The 21,592-nt window shown below is 38.7% G+C and overlaps 3 protein-coding genes across 3 annotated transcripts in view; 2 read left to right on the top strand and 1 right to left on the bottom strand.

Moving 5' to 3' along the window:
* emc7b (ER membrane protein complex subunit 7b) overlaps positions 1-2,433 on the top strand; it is a 7,743-nt gene extending 5,310 nt beyond the window's left edge. The window contains exons 2-5 of the mRNA XM_051410008.1: positions 612-731; positions 832-970; positions 1,102-1,182; positions 1,555-2,433. Coding sequence (XP_051265968.1) covers positions 612-731; positions 832-970; positions 1,102-1,182; positions 1,555-1,704 — 490 coding nt within the window. The 3' untranslated portion in view covers positions 1,705-2,433. The remainder of the gene's footprint in view (positions 1-611; positions 732-831; positions 971-1,101; positions 1,183-1,554) is intronic.
* A 1,532-nt stretch (positions 2,434-3,965) lies between these two features.
* On the bottom strand, positions 3,966-20,739 carry chrm5b (cholinergic receptor, muscarinic 5b). Its single transcript, XM_051410003.1, has 2 exons — positions 20,650-20,739; positions 3,966-7,685 (listed from the first exon to the last, which is right to left on the bottom strand). The coding sequence occupies exon 2, from the start codon at positions 7,599-7,601 to the stop codon at positions 6,081-6,083; it is 1,521 nt and encodes a 506-aa protein (XP_051265963.1). The 5' UTR covers positions 7,602-7,685; positions 20,650-20,739; the 3' UTR covers positions 3,966-6,080.
* aven (apoptosis, caspase activation inhibitor) overlaps positions 8,475-21,592 on the top strand; it is a 31,559-nt gene continuing 18,441 nt past the window's right edge. Inside the window, exons 1-2 of the mRNA XM_051410004.1 lie at positions 8,475-8,724; positions 10,872-11,043. Of these exons, the coding sequence (XP_051265964.1) occupies positions 8,533-8,724; positions 10,872-11,043 (364 nt within the window). The 5' untranslated portion in view covers positions 8,475-8,532. The remainder of the gene's footprint in view (positions 8,725-10,871; positions 11,044-21,592) is intronic.

Raw genomic sequence — 21,592 nt, 5'->3', positions numbered from 1 at the left:
TTAGCTTTTCTAAGGCAGGATGAGGCTGTTTGTCAGAGATTGCAGGCTCTGTGAATATAGCTTGTGTTCAGGTCTTCAGAGTTAAAATCTTAAATAATAATCAAAACTTTTTTTTTTACACCCCTTAAAATCTTGAAGGTCTCACGACCCCCATGAAGCTTTGGCGACCCCTAATAGGCGTCCCGACTCCCAGGTTGGAAACCACTGTGATAATAAAGTTAGTTAGTAGACTAATCGAAATATAGTGGGTTAACCATATCAGAATCTAAATTAGTTTTATTGCCAAGTACGTTTTTACCCATACGAGGAATTTGTCTTGGTGCATTGGTGCATAAAATATAAATGTTCCTCTTGAGAGTTACTTGATAATGATTTTAAGGACATTGCTGGTTAACCCAGATAAAAGGCACTCAGTTACTAGTTTATAGTATGTAAGCTTAACTTAACGCACTTATATTGTGTTTTACTGAGAGGAGTTTCTAATACCTCATTGATATACATGCGCTAGACAAAAGACACATTTCACCTCTACAAACTACAGTCTCCAAAATGTTCATAAAGTTGAATCGATACCTCTGAAAAAGTCCAGTTGTTTTCACCGTCTCTTACAGAACTGATGGAAGTTTTGCTGTGAATGACGTCCCCTCAGGATCCTACGTTGTGGAAGTTGTCACCCCCAACTACAGATTTGAACCAGTACGTGTTGATATAACATCCAAGGGCAAAATGAGGTAAGACTTTACTATAATGAGATGTCAGCTTTGTGTACTCTTCAGAGTACATTTTAGTGGCAGCTTTAACACTTTAAAGTAACCATATGTCATTCCACAGGGCACGTCTTGTGAACTATATCAAGACTTCAGAAGTAATTCGCCAGCCATATCCTCTGCAAATCCGGGCTAGTGGCCCACACACCTACTTCATGAAGAGAGAAACCTGGGGCTGGACAGACTTCCTCATGAACCCAATGGTAAAGAAAATCGATGATGTTGCACCCAACTTGCAGAATATTGGATGATATATACCCTCAGGGGTGTAGAAAAATGTCCAACAGGTCAAATTGAGGTCAATTTAAATGTATTGTCTTTGTTGCTCCTCCAGGTTATGATGATGGTTCTGCCCCTGCTGATCATTGTTCTACTACCCAAGGTGGTCAACACCAATGACCCAGAGATGAGAAAGGTAAAGAATCCTTAATAGTTGCATGTTCAGTGTTATTTCAGAAATATTGTACGTGCTTTGCGTTCATCATGCAGCGTGTCTCTGAATTGTATTGCCGACATTCTGATCAGTTCAATAAGGATTTATTAATTGGTGCTAGACTACATATTTCTTGAAAGAACCGAGTTTGCAGTGTCAGTAGTAATACTAGTAATAAATTCATGATACCCTGTCCTTGCCTTATTTTGAAGTGTGAGCATATCATAACTGTGAGAAATGTCAGTGAAATCATTTTTGTGAAGGATTATTAAAACCATTTCCAGAGTCTGTCCCCAGCCTTCATGGTCTCCATCTACATCTGTTTTCATTTTATTGTTTGTTTGTTTTTTACAGGAAATGGAGCAGTCCATGAACATGCTGAACCCCAACCCTGAGCTTCCAGACGTCTCTGAGCTCATGACCAAGCTCTTCTCTGGCTCCAAGGGCTCCAGCAAGGCAGGTGGCAGCAGCAAGGGCACCAGACCAGCTGTCAAGAGGAGGTAGTACTATACATGCCTCCTCAGTCTGCCTAAAGAAGCTTGAGTTGCGCCATGGAAGCAAGATTTTTAAGTGTCATTTTTTTTCCCCTCTGGGTCTATTGTACAGTTTTCTTTATTATTAGATGTTTTGGACACATCTTGATTTCTAATATGCTGTTGGAAACTGAGAAAAACTAAGTTTTTTTTTCATACTGCACTGATAGAAATTTCTTAAACCCTGAAAAAGCTGTTATCCTTCATTTGCTCTATACTTTTTACATGTGGCTCTACTACTCATCATACTTTCTGTGCTAACCCTCCAGTGTGCATTTTCCACTGCTGCTAATTCCACTACCTGAAAGAGAACATATATACAGAGATTTTCTTGTTTTTTTTCCGATTTCAGTGATACGACTGTGAATGAAGATTTAATTGAATTTTAAGACTGATAAATTCTTATTTAAAAGCCTAGATAAATAAATTACAATCCTATATAACAACTGTGTTTTTATTTTAGACCACCATATTTGTCTGAACACATCATCTTCTAATTTTTCGAATTATTGTGTGAAGTACTGCCGAAATTAAGATACTGTACATAACTTGCCTAAGATGTATACATTAAAATGGTAATCACTGGCAGTTCAAAGGATCAAAGAGCTGTGTGGTTGCTTTCAAGTGCTCTAGAGTGTAAATGGCTTTACTTTTAATAAAGCGGACAATAAAGTCCATATTAAAGTCATAATGAAATGTGTGTTTGGGATACATGTCCTCAGTTCATGGTAGGTCACTCATAGTTGCTGATAGTGTGGACATAATCATGAATGTTACTCTTCAAAAATAGCGTCCTCTTCCACAGCTTTACAGCTTCATCTTCAAAAGATAGTGATTGGACATCATGTTGTGTTTTTTTGTGTGAAACAAACACCTATTTCAAAGCTGAAGAATTATATTTTTTTATGTGAATAAGGGATTGATTCCCAAATCTGAGTGGTTACAAGATGATTTAAGTGATACGGAGGGCAGACAATGTTTAAATTCCTTTAAGCCTTATAAAAATCCTTTAAATCAAATAATCTGAGAAATCACTGAATTGAAGTCCTTGTTCAGGCGGATATTGGCCCTGTCAATCTGAACACAGTCTAAAATTAGACTGTAGAGCACCAACATCCCAAAAACTTACAGGTACTGGTTTAAAAAACAAACTTTGCAGGAGTCAGACATAAGATCTGTACACTATAGCTCATTTCCTTTTCATTTAACGGATCTTCATTGGGCACACTACTGTGAGAAGGTTGGGAACCACTGCTCGAAGCACAAAGGCTGGCAATTTAAAACTTTATTTTTTTAAATTAACTCAATTTATTAATTTTCTTATGGTGAATCATATGACAAGAACAAAACCGACACTGTCAGGCTGTGTCTCAATATTTCCAACTTCACCAGCCTATCTGTGGCTCTCTGTCCCAAGCCCATTAAATACATGATGACGAGGTACATCTTAAAAACACATAATGAATATATACTTTAAAAAATTTTAGGAAATGCTACTTAATCAGGAGAAAATTGTGTATTTATTTTCAGCTGCAATTTTGGTGTGCTGATAAATATTTACATTATCCGGAAGGTGTATGTGGGATGTGGCCATGTTCATGTTCATACTGCAACAGTTGAGTTCTTTTGACAATAATGGAGGTTTATGACACAAGAATACGCTATATCAAGCTTTCGCTACAGAGGCGATACTTGGTAGCAGGATCAGTTCATTGTTGGTTTTGGTCTTTTCATATGAATATCACCAGATCCTTTCATAATACAGTTGCATGTATTCTGTTTGCTGTAATGCAGAATGTCTGCACTAACATGGAGTCTCTGGACCAGTGAGACCCCTGATTACCTCTAGGATGTTCTATACTAGCAACAGTCATGCTGTTTGCACATGTTAATCATGGCACGTTAGTTTTATTACTCAACTGTTGGAGCGGGTAATGATTTGCAAAAAAAGAATTTACAAACGAAATCAGATCAGATTCAACGCATTTGATGTTGAAAATGTTCATGCTGACAAAAAGTATAATCCTGTACTGTACTCATATCAGCACACACAGACTCACTTTCACAGAACTGCACAGACTGACAAAGAGCACAGATTCATTCACAAAGCACTTTTCCCTCTGAGCAGCACAAAAGGCACAGAGTGTAGGGAGGTAACACACAACATTACATCATTAAAAGACATAGAAGGGCAATAATTTACAACAGCATCACTCATCCACCAGAGGCAAGTTGCTTCAATACAAGTTTTTTTTCTTTTTTTTTTCTTTTTACATTAATATGAATATTGACAGGAATAGTGGTGTGATCCATAAACATTCTCATATACAGTGTCTTGTTACAACTGTGAAACTAATGCAGCTGTAAATGTACAGATTAGCCCTTGAACACAAGAGCTAAGATAGAAAACAATAGAAAACATTCACTAAACACTGATATACACTAAGCAATGTACATTTACCATTTGTGAGGTGTAAAATTGGTGAAATATGTTCTTTATACTATAAATCACTTTTCAATGTGTAAGCCTACAATATTTCTTTTATATACAGTGCAAGTGGGCAATAGAACAAAGGAGGATTATATGAGGTTTAAAGGATAGGTTCAGTTGTTTACTCACATGCTACAATATTCACTTTAAACATATGTTGTTACTAATCCCTGCAATCATTCCTCCTGTCCACATCGGCCCTGAAGTGATTCCTTCATAGCATGACTTCAATGTAAGGAATTGGGGACAAAATCCACAGTCGTTCTTACTGTCAAAAAGCAAAAACTAATACAAGGCTTCAGGAATTTGTCTAAGTGCACATCGAGCTGGTATCTTACAAATTTGCTGTGTTTTATTATGGAATTGGGTTAGTATCACTCCACTGCTCAATGAGAAGATATCCCGAAATTTATAACACAGGTCGAAAGGTATTAGATAATTAAACTAAATATTTAACATAGAGCTTATCTAACAGCATGTAGTTTAAAGAAAACCAGTTTGTGCTGTCATGGCTGTGGTGAGGTCAGCACATGTCACAGCTTTGCCATCATGTGAAAATATTCCTTAAGAGTTGATTACCTGTCATCAGTGATAAATATACAGATTCCCTACAGTCCAGCCAGGTTTACTCAGAAAACAACATGTAGAGCAAAAGCAAACCCAGTGCCTTATTACATCTGCAGTCCAGTCTTAATATTGGAAATACAGAAAGGGGACTATTATAGTAGGATAACTGTCTCTAAGAATACAGTGCTTTTAAAAAGTTAACCCTCCTTGTAATTATGTTGTTGTTCTCAGTTTGACATTAAAGGGTATATTTCTATTGATGTGGAGTGTCAAAAAAGTGTCACTTCCAAGAGCAATGAAAATACTTTTTATAGGTACTGTATACTTATTGGCAATGAAGCTAGCAGCTTGTACTTTCCAACAAAACCACACTGGTCCAAATGAGTTTTGAAGACAGATAAAGCCACATATCAGTATAATTAGTATAGTACATATATTGAGAAAGAACTGCAGGTGGAAAATGAATGTATAGAGAATATTATTTGATGTAGGAAGAAAGATGAGAACATTTTACCTTGTCACCGCGACCCATCATGTTATTCTATACTCTACTCTATACTGATTTACCATTGCACTCCTGTTCCATTGTTGGACTCATGATGGACAGTTTCAAAATGAACGCAGCAGAACCAGGGATACTGTCTCATTATTCCACACATTCTTCTTCCTTGTCAAAACCTGGTGCCTATGTTACCCACAATGCAACTCACCCGCTACCAATTTGGGTGTGTTATGCTAGTAATGGCAAATGTAGGCTGGAGCCACAAGCCTCAAGCAGAGATAAGGAGCGGGCTAGAGAAGTCTGGTAAACTCACTTCTTTCTAACTTCAACAGATTTTATTCATTTTTAAACTTGTAGTCTCTAGGCCCAACAAACGCTGACTTAAGTGACATCATTTGAGGCAAGTTATCAGACTTTGTGCAGCTCCCTCTGGAGCCACAAAAGCCTCTCTGTAACTTTTCTAACACATGCAGTAGCACTCCCCAAGACCTGTAAATATACTTTGACGCGTAAAAAAGGTAGAGTTAAATAGATGTGAAATAATCTGAACCCATCCTTTAACCTTTAACCTTTGTAAGAATGTGTAGCCACCTTCATGAGGTTTCTGTAATAATCTGGAACAGCAAGTGCTGCATCAGGCTCAGCTCATTTTCCACCAACATTTTTTGTACTTTAACACAAAAATCACATGCAGCACTTCATGCTGAAGATGACCACTGACTACAGTATCAAGAAAATCCACATGTGGGCAAAAGCAGTAGGTTCCCTCCAATACTGCAGTGCCACATCAAGTCATTTTATTGTTGACATTTTGGTTTTGTCCACACCAGTACAGCTTGTCCTCGCCTCTCCTCCTCCTCCTCCACTGGCAGAGCAGGAGCATGCGGAAGGTCTTCTGAAAGGTCTTGTTGCAGAGGGCATAGCACATGGGGTTGATGGTGCTGTTGACGTAGCACAGCCAGTAGCCCAGGTGCCACAGGGACGTAGGGATGCACTTGGAACAGAAAGTGGAGATGAGCACCATGATGTTGTAGGGCGTCCATGTGAGGATGAAGGCCAGGAGGATGGCACTAAGAGTCTGAGCCGCCTTCTTCTCCTTCACCAGCACATTCCTCTTCCTCTTGGTGATCTGGTTCTTCAGGACGGGGTCCATGGGTTTGGAGGTGGTGGAGGAGGAAGGGGAGGCGTTTTTGGTGGGCTGCTCTGCTTCAGGCAGGCAGGGTGGTGCAGTCGCAGGATTGCCGTTTTTACCCTTTGAGCCAGGTTTGAACTTATAAGAGATGTGCTTTTTACTGTTCTTCTTTTGAGGACTGGAAAAATACTCAGTCACCTGCCCGTTCTTATTACTTTGTCCACTGCTTTGCTCTTTGAAAGATCCTTGTGGGGTATCTATTGAGACATGATGCTCCTCCTCTTCAGATGAGGTGTAGCTGTTAAAGGAGGTGATCTGATCTGCCTTCACCCATGCATCATCTGATCTAGTGGTAGTTTTAGTGGCATTACTTTGGTTTGATGAGGACCAGGAGGCCTGACTCCGGTCTCTCCTCTCTCTGGTGAAATGAAAGCAAGAATGAATGATAGTTTTCTGTGGTTTAGTCCCCTCTAGAACATTTTCTGTTGCGAGCCCTTGCAGCTCCGCCAGATCTTTGGTCCGTTTCTGTGTCTCCTTGTAGATCCTACTGTAAAGGATAGTCATGATAGAGACAGGGATGTAGAAAGCAGCAATCGCTGTCCCAAATGTGATCACAGGCTCTGTTAAAAACTGGATCTTGCACTGGTAAGGAAGCACTTTTCTCTCTCCTACAAAGTACTGCCAGCACAGAATGGGTGGTGCCCAGAGGACAAAAGACACCAACCATGCAAGGCCTATCATGATGGCAGCTCTCTTTGGAGTCCTTTTAGCCCTGTAAGTCAGCGGCCTCGTGATGGAGAAGTACCTGTCAAAGCTGATGACGAGTAAGTTCATAACTGAAGCATTGCTGGCTACATAATCCACTGCCAGCCAGAGATCACAGGCGAGGTTTCCCAAGGACCAGTAACCCATCAGGATGTATGTGGTGTACAAGTTCATGGACAACACTCCTATGATGAGGTCAGCGAAAGCCAAACTCAGTAGGTAGTAGTTGTTTACAGTCTTCAGCTGGCTGTTGACTTTGAAGGACAGCAACACCAGCACGTTGCCAACAATAGTTATCAAGCTGACAATGGCTGACACTGTACCAATGGCCAGGGCCTCCCAAAGGCTGTGGGGAGCAGCCTGGACATGTGATGCGTTGACAAAAGTGCTGTTTGGAGGATCTTCATCCATGGTGCTGTGTTATCTGTGTTACCGTTGACTGTTACCGTTTAGGTCAGAGAAAGGTACCCCTTTGTGGCCCCATTAAGAGTTTTCCTGAAATAAAAAGAAAAACATTAATGAGACACAATTGTACAAAATAATTATTTGTCAATGTTTTTTCTTATATGAAGATAATCCCCTGTAGATACTGTATATCCTGTTATTACCAAAACATGCTATCATATACAGTACTCTGTAGTAGTAGTATTAAGTTTATTTAAATACATACAAATACTTTACAGTTTTGCTATCGTGCAACAGATTAACCCACATTATTTCATATAGTTGAGCTTATTTGCATTGTCAGCTTGCAAAATAGTCTGTTAATATTGAAATGCAAACAAATCTACTGAATCCTTTGTGATTTTTACATATTATTTGCATATAAAGTCCTTAAAACTGTACTGAATTTGATATATTTTAATAAACCTCGAAACATTTATATTGACATATTATAATTCATGAGAGCTGAAAACAATAACATTGCTTTTTCACATTTTTATTTTTGTGTTTGTACATAAACGCTGCAGCTATTTTTTTTATTTATTAAAATGTTTTATTTTTAAATATATTTATTATCCTAATTGTATAGACCCACCATTGATCTGTTATGGTGTATTTTATTTATATGTAGCCTGTTATACTGCCGGCATTTTTATATTGTTCATATATGATATATTGTTTAAACTTTATTTTCCAATAAAATAATTTAAAACTTTTGACATTTAATTGTAAAATTGATTACTGTCTGTACTTCCGTCCACGATGTAAATTTTTTTGGTCGAAATCAGAGTCGGAACCATGAAACGCCATTTTGTCGAAGGACACCATTCAATGTAACACTCATTCCTCTCAACGCTGAGGTGTCACACGCTAAACTCTCCGGTCACAGTTGACAGCAATGGAGTTTAGACCGAGCAGAGCTAGAGGAGGCAGCTGGAAAAGAGGTGGACGGGGTGGAAACGACAGCGACAGTTTTGGCGGTGAACACCGGGGCAGAGGCAGAGGAGGCCACCACCGCGGCCGGGGTAAAAGAGACCACTACCGCGGGCGTGGACGCGGGGGAGGCGCCCCTGCCCCGTTCCATCACCGGGTGAGAGAGCATGGAAGTAGCGTTCCCTATGCTGCCCTGTTATCCCGCTCTACCAAACCCCATTGTAAAAAATACTAATTTTGTTGTTGAGTCACTGAGAAAACACACACAGTTCTTAGACGACGATGTCAAACTTAATAGGACCTCCTCTTCAACTCGGCGCAATTAACACCCCTTTCAATGTAATTGCCGGCAACAAAATACTCAGTGGAGGCTGGTTCTCTGGTACTGAGTGTTGTGGAAACTTTTACATAGGGATGTTTGGTTTAAATAATGTTACGCGTCGTCGATAACCCTGTATATACTGTCAACGAGATAACCTCAGTGCTAAGTGAAAGGCAATGTGATATGCTATGACACCATTACGTTCAATAACTTTGCCAATATGTAACGTTTTCTTCCACACAACCACGGCAAGTAGGATTTATACTCAATATAAACAGACACAGTACCACATACACTGGTGGACTGCTGTACATCAGACATGTGGATTTGTGTCTGCATGATCACATCCACACTTCCCTACTGTACATGCATAATGCATATAATGAGATCCTGCGAGAGAAGCGTTTTAGATGCATCATCGCAGTGATCAAGCACTTGAAATGTCTTCCACAGCGCTAATAACATTATCTTTGTATGATCTGGGCCTTGGGATGATGACAGAGAGTTCACTGGGATATTCTGACATTTGATGCTCCTGCCATGGTAACTACAGAATTAGAAGGGAAACAATAGGGGCTCTTGTGATTGCAATCATACAAATCTCCTTTGGTACATAGGGGCTCCTTGATTGCAATCATAAAAATCTCCTTTGGTGCATCCATAGCTACCATGGGGTCTTTGATGATTATATTGTGTGTTTGTGAGTTTTGATAAGGGACCAAAAAAAAATTGAGCAAAACCACACTTTGTCTTCTTACGTTGCACATTTCCATGACAACATTATAAAAGGTTTGTGCAGCTTTGTGACAAAACAGGAAGAAATCTATGACTCAGACAAATTTAATGAGTTCAGTTTTGACACAGACGTCTGTTCTTTGTCATACAGTGTGATGTGCCATTTACCTTGACTCTTTTATTAGACTTAGCTACCAATCATGAATAAGAGCTATGTGTTAATCACCACTTTACAAAATGCTCTTTGAATTATACTTTGCAGAGCACCGTCAGTGGAAGTGTTATTTTTGCCATGGAAACATGTTTAGTCGGTAAAAATGAAGCAAAGAAGTCTTGAATTACTTTTTCACATTATCCGCCAATTGTGTGAAAACCATCGTTGTCAGTTTAATTCAATTTTATTTGTATAGCACCGAATTATGACAGAGGTTATCTCAGGAAACTTCTCATATAGAGCAGGTCTAGACCGTACTCCTTCATAAAATTATAGATTTAGGGGGCTTTATCTGGGATATAATATTCATAGGTATGTTTTCATTAGTGCATAATCACCTGAAAATAAGAATCATTGTGTTTTTGTTGCCTTAGAATAATGGTCCTTTTCTACAGAGTGGACGAAGTTAACACTGACTCTAGATAGGGCATTTTGCAAGTTTCACCGCTTACATAGTTTCTCCTACACACGCTTGGAAGGATGAGCTAGATGCCAATAATAATAATAATAATAATAATAATAATAATAATAATGTTAATAATAGTGTTCATCTCTTAATTCGATTGCAGGCAAAGGCTTCTTGTCTGTCCTGTCCCTGTGTCCCACCCCAACCTCTTGTTTTTGAATAGGAAATAGAAAATAGTTGATCAAACCCGATTCTGATTTATGGATGCATTTTCAAAATGCAGCTTCTTTTTTATAAAGTTTAGTATATAATATTCAGTTACATTACGTAGTGCTTGACTTACTGAAGCTCCATATAGGCTGCATTAACTTGGTGGAGTTCTCAGGCCTCAGTATGCAACAAAAGGAAGAACTTGTCAGACTGCCTAACAGTGCCTGTAGGGTTTAAACTTCTACTGCTACTACTACGTCTGTCACTTTTAATGTGTACACCAGAAATGCCTTTGAGGACGCGGTGTGCACCATAATCCCCATTTACGAGTGATTTTAGTCTCTGTTTTCTCTTATGATGGCAGGCTATCCTAAATCACACATTCCTGATCGTGTATCCCACCATGTTCTCCTGTAGGATCAAGATGAAGGAGACAACCTTCAGGAGGAAGATGACAGGATGGAGGTTTTCTCCAGGAGGAAACTGGAGTCAAACTGGGACCGTTATAAGGATTCAGAGAGGCAGGAGCCTGAAGACGACATGCCCACTCAGAGAGGAGCAGACTACCACGTCCTGCTGGAGTCAGCAGGTAAGGTCGTGCCACAAAAAGCTTGAGGAGGTTTCATTTGTTTTGCTAACCACACCTGTAATGCTCAGTCAGCTCTCAGCAGGAGAGACCGGCCAGGCATCTGGAAATATTCCTGTACGGTTTACCTTTTTTACCTTAGATTTATATTGATAAAGGAATTTTAATGAGAATTGTGTAAGTCAAGTAACAATGTGACAACATCCTGGTAGGACATTGACAAATAAATCAGTAGGGGATTGAATTTTTGGTCTTCTTCAGTCATTTTCTGGGTTAGTGGCACAGTTAGCACAACAAAGAAAACAAAGCCAATTTACTCCAACAGCTTGCTTCAGTTTACAAAAATAAGTTTGCTCAGTTTTACCATTAATGATCAAACCATCACTTAATTAAAGGACTTTAAATTTGTGCATTAGCCTTTCTGAGACAATGACATGGAAATTCACTTTGTGTCAAATACTCCACTGAGTCTAATTGTACTTTTCTGAAGCTGTCCTAATTAGTTGGGAAATATCTGTTATCTTAATATTTAATTGCTCTGTATGGACACTGCTGTCAGATGAAAGCATAGAAGATCCTTGTTTGTCTTTGTTCACAAATTTCAGCCTCAGTGGTCAGTGTTTGGTCCCCTGGGCTTTAAACAGTCTCATCCCTGTTTCTGTTGATATTTCTTTCCCCAAAGGAACAAGTGTAAGAAAGCTCAGTTTTGTCTTATTAGAGCTTGAGATTTCTTCACTATTCTGAGCAACAACTCCAACGTGGGAAATTGTGATATTTAACTGAAATTGGGTTAAATAGAGCATAGGGTCAACACCCTAAATCTGTTGAATGTTTTGTCAAAATCTTATTTTTAAAGACGAAAGACATGGAAGCACGCTAGGTTTCCTTTTTTTTATAGCCGGAGTAAGTGATGTGTGGTAAATTTTGGCAAATTGGCAATAAAAGTATCCCGAATTAGCTATTAGAACTTCTTATCTCAAATGTGTCAAATGGGATGATTCTCAGGCAAGTTCTGCAGTTTTAAGGAGCGTCTTTTTTCTATGACTTCTGGATTTATGGCCATTTATTCACCATCGACATCAGAGATAATGATATCGTTGGAAAGAATAAGTCACCCTAAATCTAAAAGTATGTGTATCATGTCTTGTGTGTTCTGAGTTATGACTCCAAGAAGGAGTATTAGGCGTTTTTAAAGTACCTTAACTGCCTCCATGAGCTGTGTGTCACAGTCACTGCTGTAGCTCCAACTGCTGTCAATAAGCCGGCCAAACTACAATAACTAACTTTCCATTTGTTTCCAGAACAACAGCATGAACTTGTCCCTTTTACCTCACTCAGTATCTTTGCCTCATGTCTCTCCCTCCAGTTTGTTGATTTGTAATCAACAAACAGTACATCACGCTACACTGGGTGTGGAAGAAGCATGTTGTCATCATTAGCTGGCAGTGCAAGTGGTATTATTAGACTGGGTGTAGTTACTCTTTGATAATAGCTGCTATGGACTTAAGCAGATATATAAGATATAAGCAGTAATAGAAACCATCTAAAAAGGTTAAACTGCAGTGAGCAGCTTCTCTTGTCTGATTTTAGCAACATTCACAGTTTCAGGTTTTGGGTAATGTGAAATATGAAACTTTTTTTCCTGGACTGATGGCAGTGAGTGCAGTATTCCTGACCTGGAACTTCCCTCTACTCCTGGACTTTATTTATTTGCATTCATTTTCATGGACTTTATTTCTGTCAAATCTATTTCCAAGCAAGACACACACCCCTGGTAGTTTGCCAGTTATAAGTCTTTAGTCTGTGTGTTACTGTCTAGCTGGATTTTTGCTTTGTTAGTCAACTCCATCAGATGTGCTGAATAATAGAACTGTGATTGGTCAGTTTAGGCTGCTTACTGTATGTTTTCTCCTGCATCTCTCTGATGCCTTTAAATAGGGAAAAAAACAGGCAATTTGAAGATGTCACCATGGGCTCTAGGAAACGTGGTGAAAGTAATTTTTCACTTTTAGCTGTCATTTTATACTCTAAACAGTTAATTGATTAATGGATTCATTAAGTGTCTGATGATCTTATCACAAAATTAATTAAGATATAAGTAGTATTAACTTTAACAGAAGGTTCACTGTATTTGTGATCTGGCTGAATTTCCAGTGCAAACCTCCACCTATATACTCATTACTGATTAATGTGCACATTGTTGTCTTGATAAAAAGTTAATCGTTGTAAATGTTATCACAGTCCAAGGTGACGTCATCAAATGTCAAAAATCCCAAAATGTTAACTTTACAGTGTTGTACAAGAAAGAAAAGCAGGAAATCTTTATATTTTAGAGGCTGAAAAAAGCATTTTTATTTGATAAGATAATTTTTTGTAAGGAATGCTGTGTACGGCCTGGTAATGTAGTGTGCAGGTCACAAATCTTCTGTCCCTTTCTCCCCGTCTCCTCTCAGCATGACTGAGTGGATTTCATAACATACTGCTGCGGACAGTATTAGCACGAGTTGTGGTTTAAAAAATGTTTGGTTTCATATTATCTAATGTTGGATCATTTCAATTTTATAAATCAACAGGATGTGATATGGGTATTAAGATGCCATTATTCAAAATAGGGGTACATCAACACATTTGCCTTGTATTAATTAACCAAAGTCAACCGGTGATTTTGTGTTTTACTAATGTGATTTAGTTTCCTTTTTTAACTACAATGGCATATAAATGAACTGGAAAGTATGTAAATTAATTCCTTTAAAATGTGGGTTGAAGATGAGAGTATCTTTATATCAACAACAGGTCAAATGACTGTGTAATGACATACACAGAATTATGAGCCGACTCTGCAGTCCCACTCGTATCTGTGGAGCATTTTAGTGTTTTTCAGCTCTTTGTGTTGGTTGGCACACAGCTTCACTGTTTTGTTTCAGCCTCACAGTTTTCATCAGCATTATTTTCAGCCACAACAGGCAGCCGTGAAAAAACAACCCACTGTGTGCTACTCATCCAACACCAAACAACAACCAAAGTTAGCAACTATCTGGTGGACATAGTGGAGCATTTAGCACCTTCACAGCCAGATATTTACTTCAGGAGCTGGAAAGTTGAAGTGAATACTGGACATTACATTCGTCAGGTTGCCATAAACACAACTGAATGCTAATGTTGCTTTGTGTCGGCTGGACGTGTAAATAGGTAACTGTTTGCCATACCAGCTTTATAGGGTTATAATATATCTCTGTTGTGTTTGCAGCTTGTTACGCTGCCTCCAAATGGCAATGCATTGTTGAGGCTTGGGGTTATGGAAACATAATCAAATTCTGTGAGGAACTGCTATATAACAATAACTTTCTGGCATTCAAATGAAGACAAAAAATAAACTTTTATAATCAGATGCAGTTACATGTGTGGCAGAAACCTCCTTTCTACTACAACAGAAACCAATCAAACAGGAGATAAAGTTCATAGTGAAGCATTAGAGAAAAAGCTCAGGTTTATGAGGCCAACGTATGATAAACCAAACGCTGCAAGCTTGGAGATTATGCAAGCAACGAGCTGAAAATTCATGAAATAAAAGCCCCTGAAACGAACAAAATAACACGATGGCATTTAAAACGTGTTTGAAACATATTCTTGTACACTCAGCCGGACAAGGCGGACATACAATAGAACAGTTTTTGAACTAATTAGATCTTCCCTCTAGTGGATGAACTCACAAAAGAGAGGAGAATCTATTGAGGAAATTGAGCAAGCAATCTCCAGTCTGAAAGCAGGCATATCACTGGGTGCCAATGGGTTCCCGTCCGAGTGGTACAACTCAATGAGAGAGCGAGTAACACCTTTCTCCGCGAGTGCTTCAAACACATTCTAAGTCCAATCAGTGTGGCCAAACGTTTCGCAATCACAATAAAATATCATATGCATCCATATTGGGTAAGAGGATGGAGGAGGTGACATAAGGCACTAAAATGTATTGTTAGTGATATAATCAGATCAAATTTTACACTATTGCCCACCCCTATTGCCCACCCCTGTAAACAGCGTGTGCTGTATGGAACATAGAACATTCAGTTTGATTTCCTGTGTATATCATCGAATGTAACTGGGTGACCTCATGTTTGTTATGATATACAACAAAAAATAAAGTATATAAAAAAAGAATTGGCCATATTTGGACCAAAACTCTGAATTGTTGAATTCAAAATGCTGTTAAATACAGACTGTATATCATTCAGCATAAAGTCTGATCAGATTTCTTTGATCAGCAAAGTTTATCCAGGAGTTGATGCTGACAATTTGTAAAGGACTCTGACTTGCTTGTGTTTTTAGGAGAAAGTTATGAGGCCATTTTTATGTCAGGATGAGTGTTTAAGCAGCTAACTGTTTTTATAGCCTTGTTTTTTTTTTTTTTTCTCACGCCATTAGAGAGTTAGAGAGTGTTGCAGCGGTGTGTCTCTCTCCCCTTCTCTTGTAGCGTAAATGCCAAAGGTTCTCCTGTGAGTTGTTTGACTCTCTCTGTGTTTTGCCCACATTGTCAGATTAGTCATGCCGTACAGCAAGAGGCTGCCGCTCTCTAGAGGATACTTAATTGTACGTGGGAGGCAGCGCTTTCAAGAGTCGTTTTTCTGGCCAATTAAGGTAGCCGTGAAATCAGGAATTTGCCAAAGAAACCTCCCTTTTCCTCTTGGCCAAAGTTATTATAGAATACTTTTTAATGCGTATCTAAGGTGAAGTGTTATTCTGTTTGTTTTGTTTGATTGGGCAGGATGTACAGGTCAGAAGTACGTAGATGTGATGTATTTCAGGATAGAAATGGCCTAGAGCAGCAATTCTTACGAGATTCCCAGAGCAGAGAGTTCGAGAGCAGAGCTATACCTACCGTGTGTTGAAAGCGTATGACATGAGTGAGACTATGGGCTGATTTTACTCAAAAAGATAAAATGTGTTTTCCTATGGCACAAAGCAGTATGTCATTATCTAACTACAAGGATTCTGCTTGTCATAAGGAAACACTTTTATCTCACAATGTTGCCATCCTCTGTTGTCAGAGCAGAGCACATATGAACAACCTAAAACAAGGCTGTATAAATATATATCTGAGTGGGTGGGGATTGTTTTGTTTCTGACATTAAAGGGCAGGAAGCATTGAAGTTTTGTTAAAGTGAGACAGTGTAACTTTTGAGAGAAGGTCTATACAGCTGAAACAAGTGGATTAGTTGATTAGTTGATCGACAGAGACTCAATCTGCTGTCTCGTTCCAGCTTCTGAAATCTATAAAATTGCTGCCTTTCTTTGTTTTCCGTGATAGTGAACTTAACATCTTTGGATTTTGGACTCTCACTTGGTCAGTCAGATCAAACATGAAAGTCAAATATGTAAAGTTGCACAAATTGTAAAGCTCATTTTCTCACTATTGTACACACATTGTATAGACTAAAACTAATAATAATAAAAAATACAACAACCTTACTAAGTTTAATATTTATTTTTGGTTCTCGTACTTTGTCAGCTATGACCTGTCGCTTTTGTTAGTTACATTGTACAAGATATTGCAGCCTAACTGACATTACAGTGTCAGTGTGTTGACTTTATGACCTCTCTTACACTACAAATAAGCATTTAACATTATCATATTATCACTTGTGGCCACATAGGCTCACTTTAATAATTATGGTAAAATATATTACTACACTGATTCCGCAGTAGATTCCTACATATAAATGAGAGCGGTGTGGAAAGCACTTATGGCTTTATAGTGTAGTATCAGCTGGGTTAAATTTGGCACAAAATGTGTTTCTTTACAGCATGAAAGGAAAATTGCTGGTATTGTTGTTCTAGCACAAATTAAGCAGAAACTTTCAAAATCTTTTGCTGTGGCGGAGAATCTCTTCCAGCTCGCAGTGAGTAGAAATACATCTGTCAACACCTTTAACACTTACGTGATTCGACACCTCTGAAATGTGAAAACAAAGTGCAAAATTGGAGTGGAGATTGCTGGTCTACTGTGACAGAGACATCGTCAAGTTCCCTTTTGACTGGCACGAGCTACTGTTGCATCACAACTCCAGTGCCAGGCGCAACAGATGGAGAGAGGCAGTGATTTTCTGGCTCAACAGAAGGCCAGGAATAACTATAAATAAAGCTGTTCTTCATCTAAAATCATGATTTCAATGTTCAACACTTTCATTTAAAAATTGGGATTCTTATATGAAATGTTAAAATATGAGGCAACACCTATATACTGTATGAGTCTGAACAACATTTAAAATGTTTACAAGAGGTCTTTTAAAGTGCATCTACTGTACAGCTGGGCGAACTTCATCTGGTAATAAAAATAAATAAGTTAGTAATATATTTATTAAACAGTTTTAAAACTCGTAAAGAGTCACCAATAGCAATAAAAAATATGGATATAGGAGGGTTCTGCATAACAATTACTTTTACTTCTGTTATATTTTTATTCTAATACTTATGTAATTTTACTCGCATACAATTTTGAACGCAGGACTTGTAACAGAGTATTTCGACACTGTAATATTGCTAGTTTTACTTAAGTAAAAGTTGTGAGTACTTCTCCACCACTGGCACTATAATATCAAATATACTATAACTGTGGCCCATACATCCCGCTCCTCTTTCTTACAGCCTAAAGATGTTCTAGTGCAGAACCTGTCACTGTTGTTTATATAATCTCCATTTATATAACCTAAGTTTGTTTATATTTCAATTTGACTATATCTTCTGTTTAATGTATCTATATGAATTTGCTGCTGGGAGTGACTCAGTTTTCCCACAAAGAGCAGCAAGAAGTTTCACCTCATCTCTGCCTGTATTAATTAATTAATTAATTCACAAAGATACAAATTAATATACAATTGGCGACTGGGAAATTTAAGCACAAGATCTTTTAAAGACGTCTATAAAGACGAATTTGCCTCGCTCGTCTATTTTAAGAAATATAATTGAGTTGTTGGGACATACAGTGGTTGAGTTTCTATTTGCAGAAGCTACATTGAATGTTCTACTGTACTCAGTGTGATTAGGAAAAATGGAGCCTGACAGGGAAATTATGTAAACAGACTGTTTGATTTGAATTGAAGGTCATGTTGATTTCTGTTGTTTTGTGGCCTCCTGGATGGCTATTATGTTGCCCCACGGTTTGTCCAAACATCCCAAGTGCTTTTAGCATTCATGTGTTTTGATTGACTCTGATTACATCTTCTATTGCTTTCAATACTAAGAATTAAACATGTTAGGAGGCGAGGATGCAGTAGATATTTTTTCATAAATGTGGAATCCGGACTGAAGTTACTTTTCAAGGATGACATTTTAGCGCTTTTGTGCAGAAAGATTTTTCTATTGCCTTGAGAATTTCAGTAGTCATAAAGCAGAGAGAAATTTAGTGAATGGCGACTTTATTGTTTAAATAAAACACAACAAGGTGCTGTGAAGCCTTAAGAAATGAATTGTCGACTGTTTGGCAACCAGAATGTTATTTTAGTTTGTCAGGTCTCAGTCCTTGCATTGTTGGGGGTTGATTGTGCTGTTGCTATGGGTAATGCACACATGGTGCAGTTCTCTTGGTGTGTGTGTGTGTGTGTGTGTGTGTGTGTGTGTGTGTGTGTGTGTGCATGTGCCTGTATGACTTGGGGGAATTGCTGGGCAGTTATTTACATCCTAACACGGTCATCTATCTGTACACATTAACACAAGGATCAATCCTCCTCCCCCGCAGCCGTAGTTTACCAAGGCAGCTAATGGGCACCTATCAAGGCTCAATCATAATGAGACAAAAGGAAATCGCATTAGAGCTTCAGTAATTCAGCTAACTAGATTGACAAACACAAGGACGTTTTCCTAACTGAGATGAATAGTCCCAATCATGCCATTAATTTATATGTTCCGGTGTCGTTATGGATACTTGATTAGCCATCTATACCGGAGGAGACTGGCGTCAAAGCAGAGGAATGAGGCTGGTCATGTACTGTCTGGTTGGCAAAAATAGGAAACGAAGCATTACAGGTGCTTGGTTTGGTTTCCCTGCAATTGCTTATTATGATTAAGCCAGTGGGGGATGGTGTGAGGCCGAGTAAAGCAGCAGGTGTATCATAGACACTTTACTGAGATCATCCCACAGAGCAGTCTACCCACTTTCATCCTTAAATACCTGTGCCATTGTTCGAGTGTCAATATGGTAACTTTTCAGGGTTCATTTTAGGACTGCAGTTATTTTTATTATCAGTTAAACTGCAGTATTACTTCTCAATTGACTGGTAAATGGTTTAAGTCTATAAAAATGTCAGGAAACAGTAAAAGGTGCCATAGGTTACGTCTTCAGATTGCTTGTTTTGACTGACCAACAATCCAAAACCCCAAAATACTCCATTTATAATCATAAAAAAAACAAACAACAAACATCGGTTGTTTTTACAGTTACCTGAATACCAAATCTCCATTATTGATTATTCTGCCATTTATTTTCATGATTAAACAATTATTTGGTGTAAATTATTTTAGAAATTAGTCAAAGATGCCCTTCATAATTTCCCAGAGCTGAAGTTGATGTCTTTTAAATGTATTGTTTTGTCCAATTTATCATCCAAATCTAATGATATCCAGTTAACTACAGAGCTGCAACAATTATTGGAGTATTCAGGCGAAAGAAAATTAATCAGTAACTATTTGATAATAGATTAAGTAATCTTTCACGCAAAAATTTCGAACATTTGCTGTGACATTTTAGTAAACTGTCACTCACAGACACACACACATCTATATTTGGGTTTTGACATTTGTCGAACAAGATAAGACATTTGATGATGTCACCACTATCTGGGTTAGTGATGGACATTGTTCGCTGTTTTCTGACTTTTTATAGATCAATCAATTAATTAGCAAAATAATCTGCAAATTAATTGATAATAAAAATAACCTGAAATTGCAACGACAACGAGCTAATTTGTGGCGTTTAAATGAAAATGTATGTATAATTATGGAAATAGCTGTTTTTTGACAATCAACTAAATGCTTCTAGCTCAATTTTAAAACTAATTTGGACAAAGCTCATCGTGTTTGTGCCTCCAAGAATACAGTGTTGGGATGCCAGTCATGTGACTTATCATCCCCATGGTTTTTAATGATACCTTTAATCAAATCATTGCACTCCTTGTACCTCCCACTTTTTCCTGAGTAAAAAATCTCCACACACACCACACACACACACACACACACACACACACACACACACACACAGAGCATCGTTACGCACTCATACTTAAACTTATTGAAGCATTTTTAAGCTTCAGGATCAATTTAATAACCTTTTTGTGGGTGTCAAAAGCTACTCTTTTAAAACCACATTGTACAAAATGTTCTGCGGAGCTCCGAGTCTCAACTATAAAAGCACTGCTGACAACTGATGAACCCCAGCACTTGTTCCATGATTCATTCAATATAGTAACTCAAGCTACATTTACTGTTCAGTAATAAAAATGTATGATATTAGAATTTGTAATATGATTTTACTGAACAGTGAGTAGGGTCAGTTGACAGCTGCTCCTGTGAACTGTTTAATTTCCTGCCATAACAGACACATCAAACAGAATACATACTCACCCTGTGTGGCTCTGACAAAACACAATCCTCCAACGTTAAATGGGCGTTCGGCAGGTCTTTGATACGCTGTTTTTCCTTTACACCTTCTTCAGTCTGGCAGAGTTCTGTCAGTTTCTCCTCCCTGTGTCTTTCTCAGCTCTGTACGTCTTCTCTCTGTTTCACTCTCACAGCTTTTGCTTCACACCTTCCCTTGCTGGCTCACTCTTCCCCTCCCCGTTCCCTCTTACTGACTTTTTTTTTCCCTCTGTGTCTGCTCCTCTCTCCAACGAGGTGAAAAACACACTTGTCAAATACAGGTAGGTCATCACACCGTCTCTCATCCTCATCAGTTGCTAAGTACGAGGCGCTTTGATGCAAACAAGTTTTTCAGCATCGTTGTGTTTTACTGTATAGCTCCTGAACGCTCCGGTCTCTTTCTGAGATGGTAAATGCAACAGCTGTTCAGTGTCAATGTCCATGTGACAGAGCAGCTTAGGTGCCTCGTTGGTCCTTTTCAGACCCTTTTCACAGAAGGGTGAATTACTGGAAACGGCTCCTGGTCCTCAGCAGTGATAATCAAGCAAAGATCTTTTTCACCGAAGATCAACTCTTGAGCTCAACATCCCCTGAGGAATCGTTGGAAGCAGCAAAAGTCACGGTTTTTCCACTCTTTTTGCAAAGTTTGAGCGACTCCACCGGCGAAGAAAGCGGAGTAAAGCTTCTTCGATCCTCCAGGCTGCACAGATTTAAAGGCTTTTTATCTCCTACCAGACTTGTGTTTGCTGCCTCTTATAAAGCTGCTTGAATGCACGCTGCACTAAACGTCCCCACCAACACGCAGATTCAGCTGTGAGCCACTATTAGGAGAAATTCCCACATGGCTGGAAGGCTCATCCTGTATCGGAGCACTGAGCAACATGTAAGAGGAGGGAAGAAGAGGTGAGGAGGTGGAGGAGTAGGATGA

This window comes from Dicentrarchus labrax, unplaced genomic scaffold, assembly GCF_905237075.1.
Source record: "Dicentrarchus labrax unplaced genomic scaffold, dlabrax2021, whole genome shotgun sequence".
Taxonomy (NCBI): Eukaryota; Metazoa; Chordata; class Actinopteri; family Moronidae; genus Dicentrarchus; species Dicentrarchus labrax.
Note: the sequence above shows the minus strand (reverse complement) of the source record. Positions and strands in the feature narration are given on the sequence as shown.